A 21,640-nucleotide genomic window follows, 5' to 3' on the forward strand; every position below is an offset into this window, starting at 1 on the left:
CAGTAAGCGGGATATGGAATAAGAACCCCCAATGAGACCCCCTTTCAGCTATACACCCTCCTTTATTTTCAGTTTAACATATGTTCCTAATAAAAAGGTTAACAGAGGCCGTGAGATTCAGGGGGATAGTCCCCCCTTTTTTGTGGGAATAATTTAGTTGATTATATATTGTCCCTTGGTGTCTCTTGCAGTTGTGTCACTTTAAATAGTACTGACTCCTCTGCATCAGGCACGAGGATGACATACCAGTTATGTGCAACTTCTTACCATATCTTACCATATCATTAATGTCATCATACACATTTTACTGAATATGCACCACCATGCCATATAGCACCGTCCATTGGTGCCTCTTGCAGTTCAGCTAGATATATTTAGCCTACCCACAGTATTCTTTTTTGTTACTTTCTAGAGGTGTGCCTGAGACAAAGGTTTTATATATATATACTAATATGTGAAAACTGTTGTTTCTTATTTGTGTTTGTAACTATGTATACTGTATTGTTTATTATATTTGTAAAAGAATAATATTACAATGATATTATATTATGCTCCTTGTGAGCCCATTTTATGGAAATAAAGCATCTTCTTCTTCTTCTATGCTATAGGACACTATAGGGGGCAAGACCTTTTTTTGGGACGTCGGGATCGGGTGTTTTTAAGCTCGGGATTTCGGGATTGATCCTTTCGAGATCCGGGAATTCTTTCGGGATGGTTGTCATGAAAACAGGGTGAACATGTCATGTAATTTAGAGAATATTCCACGATGTGAAAGACTTTGTCAATGTTGTAATTTGAATGTGACTGAGGATGAACTCCATTTTTTGTTAGAATGTCCTCTATATGTAACTTCAAGAACCATTTTACTTATTATTTTATTTATTAAATATCCAAAATTAAGAATACTTAATTCGCAAAACTTATTTATATGGGGACGAAGTCCCCAATAACAGTAGAAAATTCAATAAAAAAAAAAAAAAAAAAAAAAAAAAAAAAAAAAATCGGGAACGTTACGGTATTTCCGTTTCTCTTTTTAACATGTTTGATTTATATAAAAAAAAAAATCATACAGACTTCGTCCCCATTCACATGTTATGCCTGCCTCATATTATGGATTATGACAAATGATTAAAAGGTTAAATATTATTATTCAAAACTTAGGTTTATCTTATTTGTCAAATGATAACCTTACTATATTAAACCCCTGTTTGGTTTCATAAAACAAAGACTAACTGATCAGGGTTTTCAGGAACAACATGCAAATATTTCAGAATCTCCTAAATTAATTTTTTTCCAGAGTGTCTACAAAATTAATGAACGGGCAGGTTATGTTGATGCTTTAAAAAATAGATCAGATCGATCATCATTATGTAAATTAAGAGTTAGTGCTCATAACCTTGCCATTGAAAGAGGAAGATATTTAAAAATGCCCAGAGATCAAAGAATTTGTGAAATCTGTAAAAGTGGCGAAATTGAAAATGAACAGCACATGTTGCTACACTGTAGCGGTTACTCCAGTATTAGAGAGTCTTTTGTATTAAAAATGTTTAATATTACAGGAAAAAGTGTAACCACATTGTGTGATAAAAATATAATAAATCTTATACTTAATAATACATCTTATAAGGCACTAAAATTATCTTCCTCTTTCGTAACAAATTGTTTTAATGCAAGAAGTAATCTATTGTAATAGATTTTCATTATACCTTTAATCGTTTATTTACATATATATATATAATTGTTTGTATTTTACTACCATGTATAGCAAATTGTTTATCCATTCGGTCATTACCATTTATTGTAAATGCGTTTGTGCCAATAAAATATTGTCTATTGTCTATTTATAAAAAAAAAAATCATACAGACTTCGTCCCCATTCACATGTTATGTCTGCCTCATATTATGGATTATGACAAATGATGATGATAATTTTATGAAAAACTAATGCAAATATTTGACTTGAAACTTTATAGAAGTGAAAAATAATACAAGTAAAAAATATTACAGGTTTTAATGATAACATTCGGTGAAGAGTTATCTTTCTTCTGTCGAACTGACGATGTCTTATAAACTTCTTTTGTTTTTATATGAATCATATTATAATGTTTAATTTCATATTATTTCTAAACATGTATTTTTGTTTTTGTCTATTATGATTTATTTGTTTCACGGTAATTGATATGCTATAACGGGGCCCTTTGATAAGGAAATAAACATTTTTTATTTGATTTGATTTTTGTATTTAAAAACTCTTTAATCACGGAAAACTTGAATATATATAAATAGCAGTGTCACTATAAATTCTATAAAAATATTCTCGTAAAAATAAACTTCTGAAACAAAAGAATTATGGAAATTATGAGCTGAGGGTAGCCTTTTTGCTACCAGTTGATCTGGTTCCTTTCATAATCAAAATGTGCACATGCGCAGTAATTTGAGTCTTTATTGTCTATGAAATTAGTACTTTTGTCTTTAATTCCCACTATGTAGCGTCAACAAAACTTTTATTTTGGCGACTTAAATCATCTGTTTTATATTGACAAAATCCTGGTCAAATCCAAAGTTCTCTAAGACTAGAAATTTTTAAAACGTAAAATTTAGTCAAGTACCCTCCATTTTGAATAACTACGCCGGGATATTGTCAATTGCATATATGGCCCTCTACGGACAATTGCTTACAGGCACGATTATAATGTTTTTTGTTACGATTTTCCAAGAATAAGTCCACGTAGGGTCAACTATGACCATTTAAAATTAAATATTCAGCTAATTGCTAGAGAGAGGGTCTCTTCGGACAAGTTATTGGAAAGTAACACATTATCGATTTTTACTGTGGAGTGCGTTTTCCTTGTGTGTGTGAAGAAAGCGTTGACTGAACGGTAACCGACGACAATAATGAGGAATCCCCGATAATATTGAGGATTTTCCCTTCGTCTGTCAACCCTGTGTTTACGTTTTTTTGAGTGCGCGTTGCACAAACAACAATATACTTCAATGTTTTATCATATTTATTGGATTTAGTGACGGAAAGTAGTGTAAAACTGTGATATTATGGCCAATATTTTAAACAAAGATCCGCTCACATTCCAGCAAGAAAAGAATGAATTTCTAAAAGAACTTCACATTTTCCACAAAAACAGAGGGTAAGTTCATCTTTCTTAGTTATTAAATTGTTGTCATATTATTATATAATTACAATATATTTGTATTTTCATGTTTAATTATTATATTTCAGAACACCATTTGAAAAACTTCCTAAAATTGGTGGAAAAGAGATCGACCTGTATTTGTTGTATCGGCGTGTGATCAGCTTTGGTGGATTGCGAAAGGTAAAGTCGGTTTGAATTTACCTCCGTTCACAGTCAAGTAGTGTATCAATAGAAGCCTCGCGCTTCTCTTGTTCTTTGATTATCATTATGATCTATAAATATTGGCAATAATAGATCAAAATATTTTTAATGCATTGCCATTTTAAAGATGGCTTCCATGTTGTGGTTTAAGGGGAGGGGCTTACTGTGTGTATTGCAAGTTGGCAATATTATTCCAAAATCTGCAGATTTTAGTTAGTTTTTGAATTGTTAGAGGTTGTTAACGAATAACAACATTGCATATGCAACCCCTTGTTATTTATTTTAAGGTTGACAATTAAAAATAGGCCTGTATTTATGCAAAATAAGTGCAATCAAGGTCAACTGCTGAGTGAGCCAAATTTTTTTGCAGGATTGAAAAATTGACCCCCCCAAAAAAAAGAATAGACATTTATAATTCATGCACATGGTTTTCAAAATCACTGTTGATATATATATATATTTGTAAATTAATTTATTTTAGAGTAAACAAATTTACATTGTACATTGTATGTATGTATGTATGTATGAAAACAACAACATGCTAAAATGCAAAGTTTATCTTGTGCAACTTTTGTTTTTATAAATTTTTGCACTTTTAATATTTTGATGTTTAAATATTTTTCTATTATGAATGCGATCACCAATATTGGAGTTCCTTCATTATTACATACATGACATATAGAATGAGTGAACATTCGATTTTGTAGGTCAGCTTGAATCCAACTAAATAAAATATAAGTTGTGAAAGTTGGTAGTTTGAAATATCGTACATTTACAATGTATTTCAGTTTCAATTACAATTGTAAAACCCTCTCAAAAATAATGGACAAACAGAATATATTTTACAATAGTAATAGTATAGTAAAAAGAACACTATCATGCCTATGGAAGTTCTTTAGTGATATTTTGGCAGAAAATTGTGAAAGAGTTTTCAGCGAATTGAAACCAACAAAATCAACTATCACGTTGATCAAAGAATTAACTTCAATTTAATTTGAAGATTAATCGAAAGGAAAGTTGAACTCCAAGCTTAGGCTAGTAGACATTTCTTTGGCGGGGAATTTTAGACAGCCAGATGAATGTAATGGCGATAATTCAAGCAAGAACGGCATTTTTCCTAGAAATTAAGATTCATGTTCAAATGAAAATACAAATTTACAAAAATAGCATATTTTTAAAACATCTTGTTTATTCTTTAAAACTGAAGATAAAAGCTTCAATATAAAATGTATGTTGCTTCAAGCTATATGGGGGAAAATAAATGATAATTAAAGTAAATATTTTAAAAAAAAAGCTGTAATTAAGCATGTAAAGATTATGCAGAGCTTTAAAGTTTTTTAGTTGCAAATGTACCCCCTCCTTTTGTCATGTGTGTGTTCATAAATAATATTATGTTGTATATTGAAATGATGTTGTCTACACATCCATGAAATTGTCATTTGCTATCCACAGTGTTTACATTTAGTACAAAATTGTAGTTATAAACATGATAAAGAAAAACAGATAATTACTTACATTGTACAAGTGATCTATAAATAGAACTGGAATTTACCTTTTAATCAATGACCATGCTCTTAGAGTGACAGTGTAATCTCTGATAATAATTTAAATCTAAAAATAGCTCTAGTAAGCTGGACTGTTATTTATTAAAAACCTTGTAATTTTTTTATCTTTCACACTCTCAAACATTCAGACTTTAAATTACAGACTTTCAGGATTCAGATTTTCAGTGAAGTTTTTTGTGATAGTTTTGTAAAAGCAAAAGCAGCATACCAAATCAAATTCCTCTATAATTTATACCATATTTCTGAAATTGTTTTGTATACATGGTACTTAACGTGTAAAATCAGTAAATTTTACCAGAAAAGTAGTCTTAGAGTTATCATGTTAGTTGATGGAATTCACCTTCATATGAACTTTACTATAACGGTCATATAAGATAGAGGACAATTTAGGCCACCCTTAAAAAATTGTTTGTTTGGCATTGCCGACCCACACTATCAGCAGGTGGGTAGGTAGGTAGGGATTTTTTTTTTTTTTTTTTACATTTAAAAGCTTTATACATGTAAATCATGAAGTCTCTAGATCAATGTTGTCTACAGCATTGCAGCATTGTTGTGTGTACATGCTGGTGGTTTCTTTGAAAGGGGTCAACCGTCAATGTCACATTCTTCATCATATGGATAATTTCATGTACATGATGTAAGACAGTCAGTTTTATTGGCAAAGTTAACCAAAGTACCCAGAAAAAAACACAGAACTGAGGCAGAAAACTGACAAATTAACCATATAAAATGTATGACGTGAAAATTGAACATTTATTGTGGAACTGCCCATTGAACAGAGGCCTGATGTCACATCTTGAAGTTGTGGTCACAGTTTGGTAAAATTACCATAAGTTAAATGGCTCAACCACTACGGCTCCTTGTACAAATGGACAAAGATTTAAAACTTTGCTTTGGTTTTATAAACATCACTTTCTACACCATATGGGTAATTTCATGGCAGTCAGTTTTAGTGGCGTACTAAACCGTAGTACTTGAACTTGAAGGAAAACGCCAACCTGTGGGAGGAAACTGACTAACCTTATCACATCTGACATGAAAATCAAACCTTAATTTTGCAACTGCCCAACTAGGGCTCAAACCAATACCTGGAGGCTAGTAATCATACATGTAAGGTGTGACGAACTACCATACAAACACGCCAACTGCCCCTGATAAGTTTTGAGGATAAAGGATCTGTTCCAAATTAGGATAGCAAAATATTAAAAATTTGGAAGGTTGGCACAAATAGACATGGTGTTTATACTAATATTATCCAAGTGCAAGGTTTTTCAGGGATAGGGTTAAAACGTATGATAAATTCAAAATGGAAATATGCAGCAGGACAGACAATTTTTGTAGATAAATAAATTATGGGTTGTAATGCTTGTTTGATTACAGAAATCTGGACATGCATTACATGAATACAGATAAATTAATGAGCCCTTAGAATTGTGGAAAAGGAGGGGATTTTATTCATCACTAGTCCTCTGGATACATTTATAAATATGTTTCTGTCAGTATCTTTTATGTTTTAAGAATTATCTTATTCGTGAAGAAAGGCAAGAAAAGAGGGAAGTACTTCAATTGACACAAGATGCTAGTCTTTAAAATATGTATGTTTTGTTCCAGGCTAGCATCTTCTGGTACAAAACTACTATAAACCTGTAAATCATTTTGGTCTTTAAGCTTTGGTGCTTACAGCCATAATTATCTTGAATGCATCATTGTGGTTCTGACTATAGTAGATACTTTGTTCTCTGGTTCAAGGGAAAATTTGTCAATGATAAATTTCAAATATTTAATAAGTTCAACAAATGTAAGAGCCACGCATATTTGTTCTGTGATGTCCCGGTGAAAAACTTCTATCTCATGAAGCGACAAAGTCAAGCAGAAATCATCTGTCTCTGCTTTACAAAAGATAAAATTGAGTCCTCTAAAAGGTCTCTCAGAACGTTTTTTTCAAAGAATAGCTGAAATTTGATTTTTGATAAAATCCATCTACCTTAACCAATGCATTGCAGCATAGGGAGATGCCTTCCCCTGTCGGCTTCTTTGACATCTAACTTTTGGCAGACTTTTTCTATTCCATGTCATTTAAATGTTTGCTCCCAATACAGTGTAAGGCAAGAGCTTTTAAGATCACGATTTGAAATAAGTAAAGCCAGGAACAAACTCGGCGGATACGACCAATTTCCGGCACAATTTCGATTTTTTTTTAATAAAAAAAATAAATTTCTGAAACGCAAATACAATTATTTGGGCGGCAAGTTTTTCAGTGGGTCGGGCGGCAATGCCAAACAAATGAAATTTTATTTTAGGTCTTATTTAGACAATAGAGGAAATGTGTACTTACATAAGAGGTCTCTAAACACTATTCAGTTATTAGCTCCAAACGGAGCTTTCATTATTAAGGAAAACTTATTTATTATCATAAGTCCAAGTACCACGAAGTATTATGTCATTGAAAGTCAGAGAAATAATTTTCTATAATTAAATTCGTAGAAATAACTTTTTGAAATAAATAGTATATTTGACTCCAACCCCATCATTAATAGTCAATTGACATTAAAACCTTTTCATAAAAATGGTTGGCTGATCTCTCACAACTTGTGTCTTTTTATAGAAAATGAGAAATGTTGCAGTCTGGAAAGCCCAAAAGAACATATTGAACCAATTCATTTTAATGTAGTTTTCATACACGTAACAGTATAATATTTCATTTTTGTCAGCAGGTAATATTCACATGCATGATGCTTGGTATTTTCAAGGTGCCTTTCCCGCTTATTGCAAAACCAATTAAGCACCCTCTGACTAACATGTATGTTTCGGATAAAAGAGAAAAAAAATATTTACATATATCAGGGCTCACACTACTTCAGAATTATAGGGAGAAGTGACTTCTCTTTTTGAAACTGATAGGGAGAAGTGGTGAGATTTGAAAGAGAAGTGCTCATTCGCGCGTTGCGATACAATGTTTGGATTTTACAATAGTATAAAGGGCCATATGTAAATAATGTTCTTTTTATACTGTTCAATTCATATCTGAGTTAAAAAAAATTACAACTAAAGTAACATTTGAAATTAAAAGTTGTTTAAGCTTGTGAGAAACTACCAACTAAATATCTAGCACTAAAAAAATAAAAAATATTTAAAAAAATGTAAAGAAATTATAATATATCAATTACAATTTAATTAAAAATTATCTTGTGTATGACATTCAGTGTTTCTCATAAAAAAATATAAAAGTTATTAAGCTGGGCCATAATATATTGATATTAGTATAATAGTCTCAGAGTTAAGCAACTTTAATCAATATTATGAACCAATCCATAAAAAATATAAGGAACTAGATATCATTGAGATTGGAGCCATCTCTGTGGGCCCCGCTGTGAATAATGTGCATTAAAAAATTGTATCTTTACCATAGGACATGGGTTTGTCAACTGAAATCAAAGTTTTTGACCTTGACCTTTGACCTAGGAAGTTGTAAATAAATTATGACACACCCTTTGGTGTTGGTTTATAAACATGTCAAGTATAAACTTTGAAATGATAACGGTTCTCAAGATATAGAGCGGACACGATCTTTACCATAGGACATGGGGTTGTCAACTGAAACCAAAGTTTTTGACCTTGATCTTTGACCTAGGAAGTTGCACATAAATTATGACACACCCTTTGGTGTTGGTTTATATACATGTCAAGTATAAACTTTGAAATGATAACGGTTCTCAAGATATAGAGCGGACACAATCTTTACCATAGGACATGGGGTTGTCAACTGAAACCAAAGTTTTTGACCTTGAACTTTGCCCTAGGCAGTCGTTCATAAATTATGACACACCCTCTGGTGTTGGTTCATATACATGTCAAGTATAAACTTTGAAATCATAACGGTTCTCAAGATATAGAGCGGACACGATCTTCACCACAGGACACAGGGTTGTCAACTGAAATTAAAGTTTTTGACCTTGACCTTTGACCTAGGAAGTTTTACATACATCATGACACACCCTCTGGTGTTGGTTAAAATGGATGTCAAGTTTAAACTTTGAAATCATAACGGTTCTCAAGATATAGAGCGGACACGATCTTCACCACAGGACACAGGGTTGTCAACTGAAACCAAAGTTTTTGACCTTGACCTTTGACCTAGGAAGTTTTACATACATCATGACACACCCTCTGGTGTTGGTTAAAATGGATGTCAAGTATAAACTTTGAAATCATAACGGTTTTTAAGATATAGAGCGGACACAAAGTTAAAGTGTTACGGACGGACGGACGGACGGACGGACGGACGGACAGACGGACGGACGGACAGACGGACGGACAGACTGATCACTATAGGGCGACCCGCCTTAGTCGGCGGGGCCCTAATTATATACACCAATCAATTAGATGTAACCAAAAGTCTCTTAATGCGTGTGGAATGCGTAATTTTTTTCTTCTGTCAGCTGTTCCATCCGTGCGTCCGTAGTAATTATTGTAAAAGTACGGATTTCGGTCATAGCTGGTCCGGTTCAGATCCGGAGATTAGAAATCGGTCAATGGCGGACGAATGCAAGAAAATTTACAAAAATAAACGATGTTTGACAAGTTATTTGGAAAGGAACATGACGTTTTTAATGCAATAAATGGATTAAAATTTACTGGAGGCAACTTTTATCACGTTTAAATGAAGTAACAAACTTATTTTGCCGCCGAAATTGAGGTTGATGTACGTTTTCGAGTAACAAGCACCGGTACTTGCGGAAATGTACGAAGTGATAAAAAGTTGTATTTCTATCAAATAACCTGCTACACACTGCGAAGACAATGCTTCAACCTCTTTTCAAAAGATAATGAATCGTTTATGTCTGAATTTCTTTAATTATCAATAAAAATTTGATGTTTCATCAACTTGGTAAAAATTGAAAATGTCCGATGACGGAAGCGACTGAAAGCGACTGTCGTCAAGAACAGGGCGACTTGTTTTCGCTTTTGGGGGTCGGGGAAAGCGAAGTGACGGTCGGGAAGGCGACTTCTTCGCCCAAGTCGCCTGGTAGCGTGAGCCCTGTATATATATGAAAAAAATTTAAGCTTCATCATGTTCATTGTAGAAAAATAGAAAATTTCTTACCAAGGGATAAACATTGCACTAGATGGATTTCTCTGTACAGGGGGTGGGGGGGGGGGGATATTGTACATTGTTATTTGTAAGGCATGTTCAACTAGCAGGTCAGTTTTGATGAGCTAGCAGTTCTTAAAACAGGGTTTTTGTATTGACTAAGATGAGCTATATACATGATATATGTAAAATAATAATGTAACAATTGTAAAATACTGGAGTCTGGCATACATTTTATACATATTGTAGTTCTCACTATAGTTCTTAGAATTACCTGCTGTTTTAAATAAATCAACCCTGACACATTAATTTTAAGCAGTACTGGCCAATAAATGAGGATTTATGGATGTAATATAGTTATCAAAGGTACCAGGATTATAATTAAGTACGCAAAACGCGCGTTTCGTCATAAGACTCATCAGTGACACTCATATCAAAATATTTATTAAGCCAAACAAGTAAAAAGTTGAAGAGCATTGAGGATCCAAAATTCAAAAAAAATGTGCCAAATACGGCTAAGGTAATCTATGCCTTGGATAAGAATATCCTTATTTTTTTCTAAAAATTCAAAGTTTTGTAAACAGGAAAATTATAAAAAAAACCCACATTATTGATATTCATGTCAACACTGAAGTGTTTTATTTTTTTCTTGAGGTCTTAGAAAATGTAACTGTTTGATACACTAAGGCAGAAATGATGAGGTTTTTTATGAAGACCCATAGAATACATTTGCTGCTTCTGAGACAGATTTCTGCTAGGTTAAATTTGCATTAAATTCAATTTGAGACTTTATCTTTAAGATTGGAATATCTCATTTTATTCCGATTTAATCATTTTAATGAATGTTATGTAGCCAAAGGTAGTTATAAATTCTGAAAATTTAAATTTCACGATGTTTTAGGTCACCATGCCTAAAGTCCAATTGTGAGCCATTTGCATCCTTTGGTGTTTGAGGTCTCTTGTCCTCTGTTATCTTTTATTAAAAAAAAAATTCTCCTGAAATTACCTGGCTTAATGCAACCAGATATTGCATTACTGTAGCTCAGCAAGTCAAAACAGTCATGGTCACATTTTTACGAAAACATAGACATGATAGACTGTGTATGGTTGATCTGACACGACCATATGAATGTTTCACACTGAAGCAATGTTGAGCAATAATCAATCAACATGTGTTTGTCACTGACAATAATTAAATAAAAAGCTCACATTTACAGTAAATGTGCATTAAAATTACATTTTTATAATATATTATATATAATTAAACTATCTCTTTGTTGCACATGCTGAAAACCGTAACAGATGTGTGAGGTCAAAGTAAAGTTCACTTTTATTAAAAATGCAAATCTGCAATGTAACCTTCATTTACCATTGTTTACTATAAATACCTCTCATACATGCATGTACATTGAAGTTTTCGGCTCTTTGGTAAGGTTGTCTCTTTGGCACATTCACCTTTTTAGTCCCTACGACAAAGTCAAAGGGGAATTTAGGTTTGCACTCTGTCTGTCAGTCAGTCAGTCTGGAAAATCAGTTTTCCAGACTTTTTTCTTCATCCTTGAAGATATTGATTTGATATTTGGTGTATTGTTTTATCATGAAAAGTTACAGGTCAAGTTCAATTTTCACGATTTCAGTTTTTCTCCTTGTTCAGTTAAATCCCTTTCCCTAGTTCATTCTCAATTTTATTTACACATTCTGTGGGATTTAAAAGACTTTGTATAAAGTTATTTCAGAAACTTTATCCGAACAAATAAGGGAGAATACTCTAGGATAAATTACATGTTCTTTAAGTGTGTATCTCAGAAACTTATGAGAGATAAATGAATAATGTTCCAAAGAAGCAGAAAAAAAATGAAAGAAAATAATCAATAGTTTAATCTAAATGCAACATTTGTAGTCAAGGCTGTGTCAGAAAATTCTTTAAAAAATTTCAATTTTAAGGGAATTTGAGATATTGATTTCATCCTCTGAATAAAAGTTTATCAAAGTCTATTGGTTGGTATACTAGAGAAAAAGGAAAGTCTGTGGCCTTTGAAGTTCTTTCAAGTGAATATATGGTTGATATAAATGATCTGTCTTCCTGAAGTCTGAGTACAAGAATTAATGGATACCTACAAACAGTTCTAAATAAAAAGATTATCTTTGTGATCCATTAGGCAGCAACCATTTGATTTTCTGGGGGGGCTATGGTTTTTTTTTCTGGACAAATTTTTTTTTTCGCCTGCGGCGAAAAACAATCTATTTTTTTCACGACAAGTCGAAAACAATTTTTTTCTTTCAATTTTAGCATTACATATTGTGGCCAGAGGCGGATTTAGGGGGTGGGCCCAGGGGGCCCGGGCCCCCCCTTTTTGGGAAAAAATTTGGTTGCTTATATAGGGAATCACTGAAGCGTGACTGGAGCGGGCCCCCTCTTAGGTCAGTCAGTGGGCCCCCACTTATGAAAACTTCTGGATCCGCCACTGGTGGCAGCTGAGGGTGAAACAAACATTTTTTTTTCTCAGAATCAAAAACAAATTATTTTTTTCTCCAAAAACTGGAAACAAACTTTTTCTTCCAAAAAAAACCATAGCCCCCCCTGAAAATCAAATGGTTGCTGCCTTAGAGGCGATGATTGTAGAAACCATCCTTTGTATTGAACTAATGCATGTAGTGCTTTAAGGATACAAAACATACCTAATCATGTAATGCTGTTATTATTAAAAACATATTCTGAATTTAGAAAATATAACAGTACTGTAAATTTACTGTTGAAAGTCTGGAATAAATACATTGTAGCTGAAGCTAAATCAGTTTCTTCCTAGGCAGAGTTATTGGTGAGTTAATTTCAAAAGCATTATGCAATTTTCTTTAAAAGAGAGATGTAAATATCATATACATTATACTATATATAAATTCATGTACTCCTAAAAGTTTGGAATGTAACTGGTGATTCTTGGGTGTTGCATTTTCCTGCTAAAGAGACAGCTTTATTTGTGAAACCTTAAAATATCTTATCCCTTCTTTAACCTACAATGCGATTGCATTTGATGGGGAATTTTGATAGTGAATGTTGGTCATTGTGTGTTTTTTTTTTTTATACGACCGCAAAAATTTTAATTTTTTCGTCGTGTATTGCTATCACGTTGGCGTCGTCGTCTTGCGTCGTCGTCGTCGTCCGAATACTTTTAGTTTTCGCACTCTAACTTTAGTAAAAGTGAATAGAAATCTATGAAATTTTAACACAAGGTTTATGACCACAAAAGTAAGGTTGGGATTGAATTTGGGAGTTTTGGTCCCAACATTTTAGGAATTAGGGGCCAAAAAAAGCCCAAATAAGCATTTTCTTGGTTTTCGCACTATAACTTTAGTTTAAGTAAATTGAAATCTATGAAATTTTGACACAAGGTTTATGACCACAAAAGGAAGGTTGGGATTGATTTTGGGAGTTTTGGTTCCAACAGTTTAGGAATTAGGGGCCAAAAAAGGGCCCAAATAAGCATTATTCTTGGTTTTCGTACAATAACTTTAGTATAAGTAAATAGAAATCAATGAAATTTAAACACAAAGTTTATGAACACAAAAGGAAGGTTGGAATTGATTTTGGGAGTTTTGGTCCCAACAGTTTAGGAATTAGGGGCCAAAAAGGGGCCCAAATAATCATTATTCTTGGTTTTCTCACCATAACTTTAGTATTAGTAAATAGAAATCTATGAAATTTAAACACAAGGTTTATGACCATAAAAGGAAGGTTGGGTTTGATTTTGGGAGGTTTGGTCCCAACAGTTTAGGAATAAGGGCCCAAAGGGTCCAAAATTGAACTTTGTTTGATTTCATCAAAAATTGAATTCTTGGGCTTTTTTGATATACTGAATCTAAACATATACTTAGATTTTTGATTATGGGCCCAGTTTTCAAGTTGGTTCAAATCAGGATCCAAAATTATTATATTAAGTATTGTGCAATAGCAAGAAATTTTCAATTGCACAGTATTCAGCAATAGCAAGAAATCTTCAATTGCACAGTATTGCGCAATAGCAAGAAATCTTCAATTGCACAGTATTGTGCAGTAGCAAATATTTTCAATTGCACAGTATTGCGCAATAGCAAGCAATATCTAATTGCACAATATTGTGCAATAGCAAGAAATTTTCAATTGGAGTTATCTTTCTTTGTCCAGAATAGTAGTTGAATCAACTTAAATCATTGTTTTATACAATATACAATGTATATTCACTTTTACTACCAACTGATAAATTAAAACAATCTTTACCATTCAGTGATAACAAGCACTTTATTTTACATTTTAATATTTTATGATGTATTTAAATGAGTAGTTATTGTTGCAAACTCCATTAGGAATTTGAATTGAGATCAGTTTTGGAAAAAGGGAAAGGTGGATGTGAAAAAAAAATGGGGGGGGGGGGGGGTAAATTTTTCTCATTTCAGATTTCATAAATAAAAAGAAAATTTCTTCAAACATATTTTTGAGAGGATTAGTATTCAACAGCATATTGAATTGCTCAAAGGCAAAAAAAAATTTTAAGTTCATTAGACCACATTCATTCTGTGTCAGAAACCTATGCTGTGTCAACTATTTAATCACAATCCAAATTTAGAGCTGAATCCAGCTTAAATGTTGTGTCCATACTTGCCCCAACTGTTCAGGGTTCAACCTCTGCGGTCGTATATAGCTGCGCCCTGCAGAGCATCTGGTTTTTTAATTGCTCTCTTTTTTTTTCATATGGCAGTTGTTATGTCGTCATTTGTTCTGTTGAATATTTTGGTAGTTTGGTAATCAGAGTGGTGTCACCTCCGGTATGCAATCACCAGCATTTTTATGTGACTGGAACATTAAACAGAGAGCGGTGTCATAGCCAACCATTGAGCTAGTCTCAGTATCTTAAGATTGTTGAACCAAGTTTTAGTAAACCTTGAATTATAGTCCTTCTGATGAACCTCAATTCTGAATCTGTCCATTGCATCCCTATAGCTAGTAAACTTCAGGTCTAAATGTCAAACTGTATATTGTAAATCTGAGTGTGTTGAACCCTAGTGAACATGCCTTATTCTTTATTGAACCCTATGACACTGACAGTGTATTTAAAATTTCATTTTTGGTTGAACTTCATCAAACCTTACTGCTGAGTCAGTGTTGAAAATCTAAAATCTTGATTTAAAACGCTTGTTGATTACAGCATAGGACAGGTATGACAAAAAACCAATGCACTATTACTACAGCATCGGAAAGATATCACCAAAAACCAACATTATAGCAGCAAAAAAAAATTGGACAAGAATGGCCAATAAAATTTTTAGAGTCACGGCGATTCTACCGGGTCATTGGTGGGAGGGGAAACAAACAATTTTTTTTTTTTGACCCTTGGGATACTTATACATTAAATCTGAGTGTGTTGATCTTGGGAATACTTGTACATTAAATCTGAGTCTGTGTTGATCTTGGGAATACAAGTACATTAAATCTGAGTCTGTGTTGATCTTGGGAATACAAGTACATTAAATCTGAGTCTGTGTTGATCTTGGGAATACTTGCATTTAATCTGAGTCTGTGCTGATCTTTGGAATACTTACATTAAATCTGAGTTTGTGTTGATCTTGGGAATACTTATATTAAATATGAGTCTGTGTTGATCTTTGGAATACTTGTACATTTAATCTGAGTCTGTGTTGACCTTGGGAATACTTATACATTAAATCTGAGTCTGTGTTGATTTTGGGAATACTTGAACATTAAATTTGAGTCTGTGTTGATCATGGGAATACTTGTACATTAAATCTGAGTCTGTGTTGATCATGGGAATACTTGTACATTAAATCTGAGTCTGTGTTGATTTTGGGAATACTTGCACATTAAATCTGAATCTGTGTTGATCTTTGGAATACTTGCATTAAATCTGAGTCTGTGTTGATCTTTGGAATACTTACATTAAATCTGAGTTTGTGTTGATCTTGGGAATACTTTTAAGTGCATTAAAAATGATGCCCCATCATATCTTACTAACAAGTTTCATTATGTTTCAGACAGAAATCCATACCCCTTGAGAAATGCTGTTCAAGGAAACCTCATACTCCCTAAACCAAAAACAGAATTGTTCAAAAAATCGTTTATGTATTCTGGACCATTCTTGTGGAATAATTTTCCAATACCGTTAAGAAATATTACAAATGTTAATTCTTTCAAATACAAAATAACAGATCATTTATTGAAATCAACCTAGCTGTATAAATAATATTAAAAACTGATTATGTCATCATGTTTATTTTTTCATCATCAAGTTGTATTGAATATTATTATCATACTTGACTTTTTATACTAATGTATGCAATGTTTATGTTTGCATTTTGTTTGATTTTTCATGATGAGGGCCTCAGGGAAGATTAGTTATATATATAGCTAACTGTGTAACCCTCTTAAAATAAAGTATTGTTGTTGTTGTTATATTAAATCTGAGTCTGTGTTGATCTTTGGAATACCTGTACATTTAATGTTGAGTCTGTGTTGACCTTGGGAATACTTATACATTAAATCTGAGTCTGTGTTGATTTTGGGAATACTTGTACATTAAATTTGAGTCTGTGTTGATCATGGGAATACTTGTACATTAAATCTGAGTCTGTGTTGATCATGGGAATACTTGTACATTAAATCCGATTCTGTGTTGATCTTGGGAATACTTATACAATAAATCTGAGTCTGTGTTGATTTTGGGAATACTTGTACATTAAATCTGATTCTGTTATGTACCTGGGATTACATTAAATCAGTCCCTAGTACATGTATGTGTTGAATCCGGGAATACATTAAACCGGAGTCTTTGTTAAAACTGAGAGTACATAAAATCTGAGTCTGTTGAACCTTGGAATTCTTTTTCATTTAATCAGAGTCTATGTTGAACCATGGAATATAATTACATTGCACATAAGATATAAAGGTGATTTTGAACCCCAGTTTTAGAACCATCTAAAAGTCTTATTATGTTTTAAATCTTAGTTTACCTTCTGATTATGAACTATGATAAAACAATACATAAAAGGTGTTGGATGATTATTAAGTTAAATAATAAATCCTTGTTTACATTACTTTGTAACATACTTTAATTTTATCCTGCAATTGGGTGTCCTACTATACAGATACAGCCCTACAGATATCGCTATGCTGTATCTGTATACTATACAGATATCGCTTTAAAGCTCCGCCCACTGCCGGACTGAGTATTGTTTGAACCTGTGTGACCTCAAAATGTGTATTCCAGTTGAATTCCAATGACGATGACAATTGTCGATTTCAAAACTTGAATGTGTATGATTGTGTTAGAAAATCAACCATGTCAGTTTCAGCTTGCATGTTTAGTGAATGTCAAGTCTGAAGCGTAGGACAACTTGTACACTTCTGTTGAAAATTAGACAATGTTTTCTTATTTGTTTTTACTATTGAAATTAGTTGTTAAGTTAAAAGTAGATAATTATTCACCTTAAGCGATGTATTATTGTTGACCATTCAAGATTCTTTTTTGCGAACCCGTCTTCAGCGTAATGTGTGATTTTGATATTACTACGCGGGCCTCAAGGGATTACAAATCGAAAATAAATGCTAAATATGTTAGTTTTTGTGTCTTTCAAAACACAAACAATATACAGACCTAATTGCAGGATAAAGACAATAACTGTTATTAAATAGTGTCTTTAGATATCAGCTGCATTTGTACTCGGCTCGAAACAGGTGTAGTAGCTCACTTAAAACTCGCATACACCTTGTTTCCTAGCCTCATACAAATACAGCTGATATTTAAAGACACTAAACAGTTACTGTCTATATAAATGGTTATGTCAGCTGAAGTATAAATAGCCTCTTTTGATTAAGCCTAATTTTATCACAACATAAGGTACCTATCCTACTTAAGGAAGAGACTGACTTAATTGAGCAGCAACTCCTCTGAAATCATACAAAGTTGGAAATTTGTGTGATATGACGTATAAATGTAGTGTTTTGTACTTCCTAAATTTATCTCTGAAACCATCTATTTTCCACAGAAAAACACAATTTTTGAGAAAAAAAATCCAAATTCAGACACTTTTTTTGATCCATGTCTAATATGCTTTTGTGCATGCTCAGTCAACGTACTGCCTGCAAAATTTAAAACTCTTTGTTTCAACTTTTGCCCAATTGTATCATGAAGGTGTGGGCATCTTCTTGTTGTAATAACATTTATCACTTAGTACCAATGATTACCACTTTGAGTTGCTTGATTTCCATGTATTACAATAACTTTTCTATTAGTTTTCCATGTTGTGTCATGTGTGCTGTTGTTTGTTTGTCTTTTTCATTTTAAGCCATGGCGTTGTCAGTTTGTTTTAAATTTATGAGTTTGACTGTCCCTTTGGTATCTTTCGTCCCTATTCTATTAATTTCAAGTTGTGATGGTGGTTTTCTTCAGTCTGAACAGTGTTGAGAAGGACAAACTGTCAGTATAATCTTTATTCTTTATTGATAAACAGAAATGTTCATGTACATGATGTCTGTTATATTAAGTCAGGTCTTTTTGTTGTACAATGTAGTTAGAGAAATGTAGAAACATAGTAGGCACTTATAAACGTCAGTTTGATAAACCTTTTCTAATCAGATGTTAGAGAAATGAAAAGCCTAATAGAAACTGACAATGGATATCTTTTGTTGTCCTGGTGTAGGACAGAATCAATATTGTACAGGTAAAACACCTGTCATTCATGCTGTTCAACTTAATCAAAATGAAAACCCTTGCTTAACATGCCTAATGGGGTGGGAAATGTAACAGTACAAAATGGGATTACTCAATAGAATAGAGATGCTTTGAAAGCACACTTGGATTTTAAAGGCCACACACTACAGGTGATAATTAAGTTGTAATTGTGTGAGGACAAAGAGTCATGACAAGTTATTACATTGACGGTCAGCTGTTACCTTTATCAGGTTTGATATTGTTCAATGTTTACATTTAAATATCAGACTACAGGTGAATAACAGCACAGTGTTAGTGTTAATTAGTGTTTTGTGCGTAAAGTAGGGTAGAGTGTGCCAGGTGTAGTTACCAGAAGTGCATAAGTGTGTGTTTATTTAGTATTGGCAAGGATGAATTGAATTAGATGTCGTGTGTTCATATATTTATAAAATAATTCAAGTCGTGTGTTCCTATATATTTAAAAGAATTTGGAGTCATGTGTTCATATTTTTATAAAAATTCATCTGCTTGGTAGAGATCAAGTTTTCGTATTTAAGTTGACTATTATTTTAAAGATTGCAATTTTTTTTTTAGATTCATGATGAAGAAACCTGGAATCAAATATCGGCAGATCATAAAATGCCAAAAGCTTGTTGTAATGGAAGTCAAGCCTTAAAACATATCTATGTCAGGTAGGAACTTTGTACATTATATAAATGAATTCAGTACGAGTAATTAATTCTTCATCTAATACAGCGGAGGTGCAAACTGTGTAGTAAGACGTTAATGAAAAAATATTTGAAGTATTGCAGGCCTTTTGACTTGACTCGAAACACAGTTATTTCTTTTTTCATTTGATAATTCACTTTGATATTTTGCGTTTTTTTTGAAATATTGCCTTTTGAACTTCTGGTTGAAAGCTTAAATGTACTTGAGGGTTATTCCAGAATGTGTTTTTGCATTTTTTATTTTCTGGCAAACTATTTGAACCTATGTTGTTCTATTCTTTTAATATACAGTTAGGTCGAATAGTTTCACTTCGTATTGCATGTATTGTAAAACTGTTTAAGGTCTCTTCAGACAATATTAAAAAGTCCCTAACCTACATGTAGTATCTTACGCGTTGTTTAGCCCCTTACACAGGCAATGCTAAAATGCTAGTTTTTCTGATTTTACTTGATATTTTATAGAGGTTCTGAGAAGATAAGCTGGTTTTATAAGACATCATTTTCGAATCTAATGTTTTCTTATACCTATGGGATATTTGGTCCAGTCAAGGAAAATAAAACCATATTTTATACTTTGTCCCACAGGCCCTGTGAATTGATTGTACATAGCAATATGTTTACAGCAAGTTTGTTCTCAAAGGGTCACTCTACAGTTATATTTAACTTGATATATAATGGAAAGTTTTATACCTAAGTTATTTTTCAAAGAAATCTACTCTTTTTGATATCTCATTCATGTGTGTTGAGATGTAGACAAACAAATGATGGAAAAATGTAAAAAGAAACGAAATCAATTGATGCTGTGCTGGTAGGATAAAAGATGAAACACCACAGTCTTAATTGACTTCTGAGATTGACTTAATTAACCTTTTATAATTCTTATATCATTTGCATAGCCATATTATGGAATATGTTGATATGATTGGTTGAGAGGACTTCCGGTAGTAGTTCTTGACGTTGTTTATTTTTCGATAGACAACGTTGACCAAACTTCTTTTCGTAACCAATGTTAATGCTGTGCTGGTAGTATGAAAGAAACACAGCAGTCTTTGTTGACTTTAGGCAGTCTTCACGATTAACCACAAGTCCTACAGCCAGTGCTTGTGAAATTCTTCTTTACAAGCCAACAGAATCCAACTAAAAATTTGGTAAAATTGAGCTTTGGGTTTGTGGATTGAAATGTTAAGCGTGACGACTGCAGTGATTTTAGTAACCTTTTATAAAGCACTTGTACAGTTGTTTCCTGGGTTAAGTGAAACAAGAGAATAATGAGTGTATAGCCAATTATTTAAATTCATTCTAGCTCAAATACAATGTGTTGGTGTTATTAATTTTGCATCACAACACTGGAATTTCATTCTTTTGTTTTGTTTCAATATCCTTAGACCTATATATGTTTTATGAGTGACCTTCTCTTATTTACAAAACAATATTTTCTGCAGATATTTAGATAAATATGAACGTGTGCATTTCCATGGTGAGGATCCTAACAAGAAAGAATTTGACGATGATAATGACCATGCTCCAGCCAGGAAGAAAGTTAAGCTACCATTATTTGGAATTCCCCTTACATACAACCACGAACAACATAAAGTTACAGGTAATTCTAGGAAGTGTATAACCATACGATAATGTGTCTGTTGTTTGCTTTTGATTAATTGTTTTTTTACTTTTAAATGTCATTTTGAGTCTGACGGATCACCTGGTACAATCCTATTAACTGAATATAATTTGATATTAAAATGTTTAGCATGTCCTAAGTCAGAGAAAGAAAAGTCATGGTTTGGTGACAAGTTTGGAATGAAATAGATTATCATTGCTGTAAAACAAGGAGTGATTTACCTGATGACTTGAAATCAATACAAATATTGTCAATGGGCTAATCTTCTTAAAACGTCTCTAATGGTAGTGTAAAGAATTGTAAAGCAAACTGAAATCAGAGAATCTTGGCTTTAACTATGTATCAGAATGAATTTAATAAAAAGGAAATTTGTGTATAAATGATAGAATTCTATAAATGTTGACATTTTGTGTGATTATCGGAGATCTGGATTATTCGTCATCTTTAGAGGCGGAACTGTGTGACTGTTATGTCAGGCAGCTGACTAACCATGCCAGATTTTAGAAATAAAAGAGAAATGGTTTAATATTGTTACAAAATAATTAAAGAAGAATGAAAAAAATTGAAATATATATAATCAGTTTC

General features: G+C 32.7%; 1 protein-coding gene across 3 annotated transcripts in view; it reads left to right on the forward strand.

Moving 5' to 3' along the window:
- Positions 1 to 2,714: 2,714 nt before the first annotated feature.
- The window catches only part of LOC143049975 (uncharacterized), a 37,043-nt gene continuing 18,117 nt past the window's right edge, over positions 2,715 to 21,640 (forward strand). For 2 of the 3 annotated variants that reach the window (XM_076223756.1, XM_076223757.1), the window contains exons 1-4: positions 2,715 to 3,143; positions 3,236 to 3,329; positions 19,301 to 19,398; positions 20,877 to 21,034. In XM_076223756.1, the coding sequence (XP_076079871.1) occupies positions 3,052 to 3,143; positions 3,236 to 3,329; positions 19,301 to 19,398; positions 20,877 to 21,034 (442 nt within the window). In that variant the 5' untranslated portion in view covers positions 2,715 to 3,051. Of the gene's footprint in view, positions 3,144 to 3,235; positions 3,330 to 19,070; positions 19,090 to 19,300; positions 19,399 to 20,876; positions 21,035 to 21,640 lie in introns of those variants that run through there. The other variant, XM_076223758.1, reaches the window with a different exon arrangement.

This window comes from Mytilus galloprovincialis, chromosome 10, assembly GCF_965363235.1.
Source record: "Mytilus galloprovincialis chromosome 10, xbMytGall1.hap1.1, whole genome shotgun sequence".
NCBI lineage: Eukaryota > Metazoa > Mollusca > Bivalvia > Mytilida > Mytilidae > Mytilus > Mytilus galloprovincialis.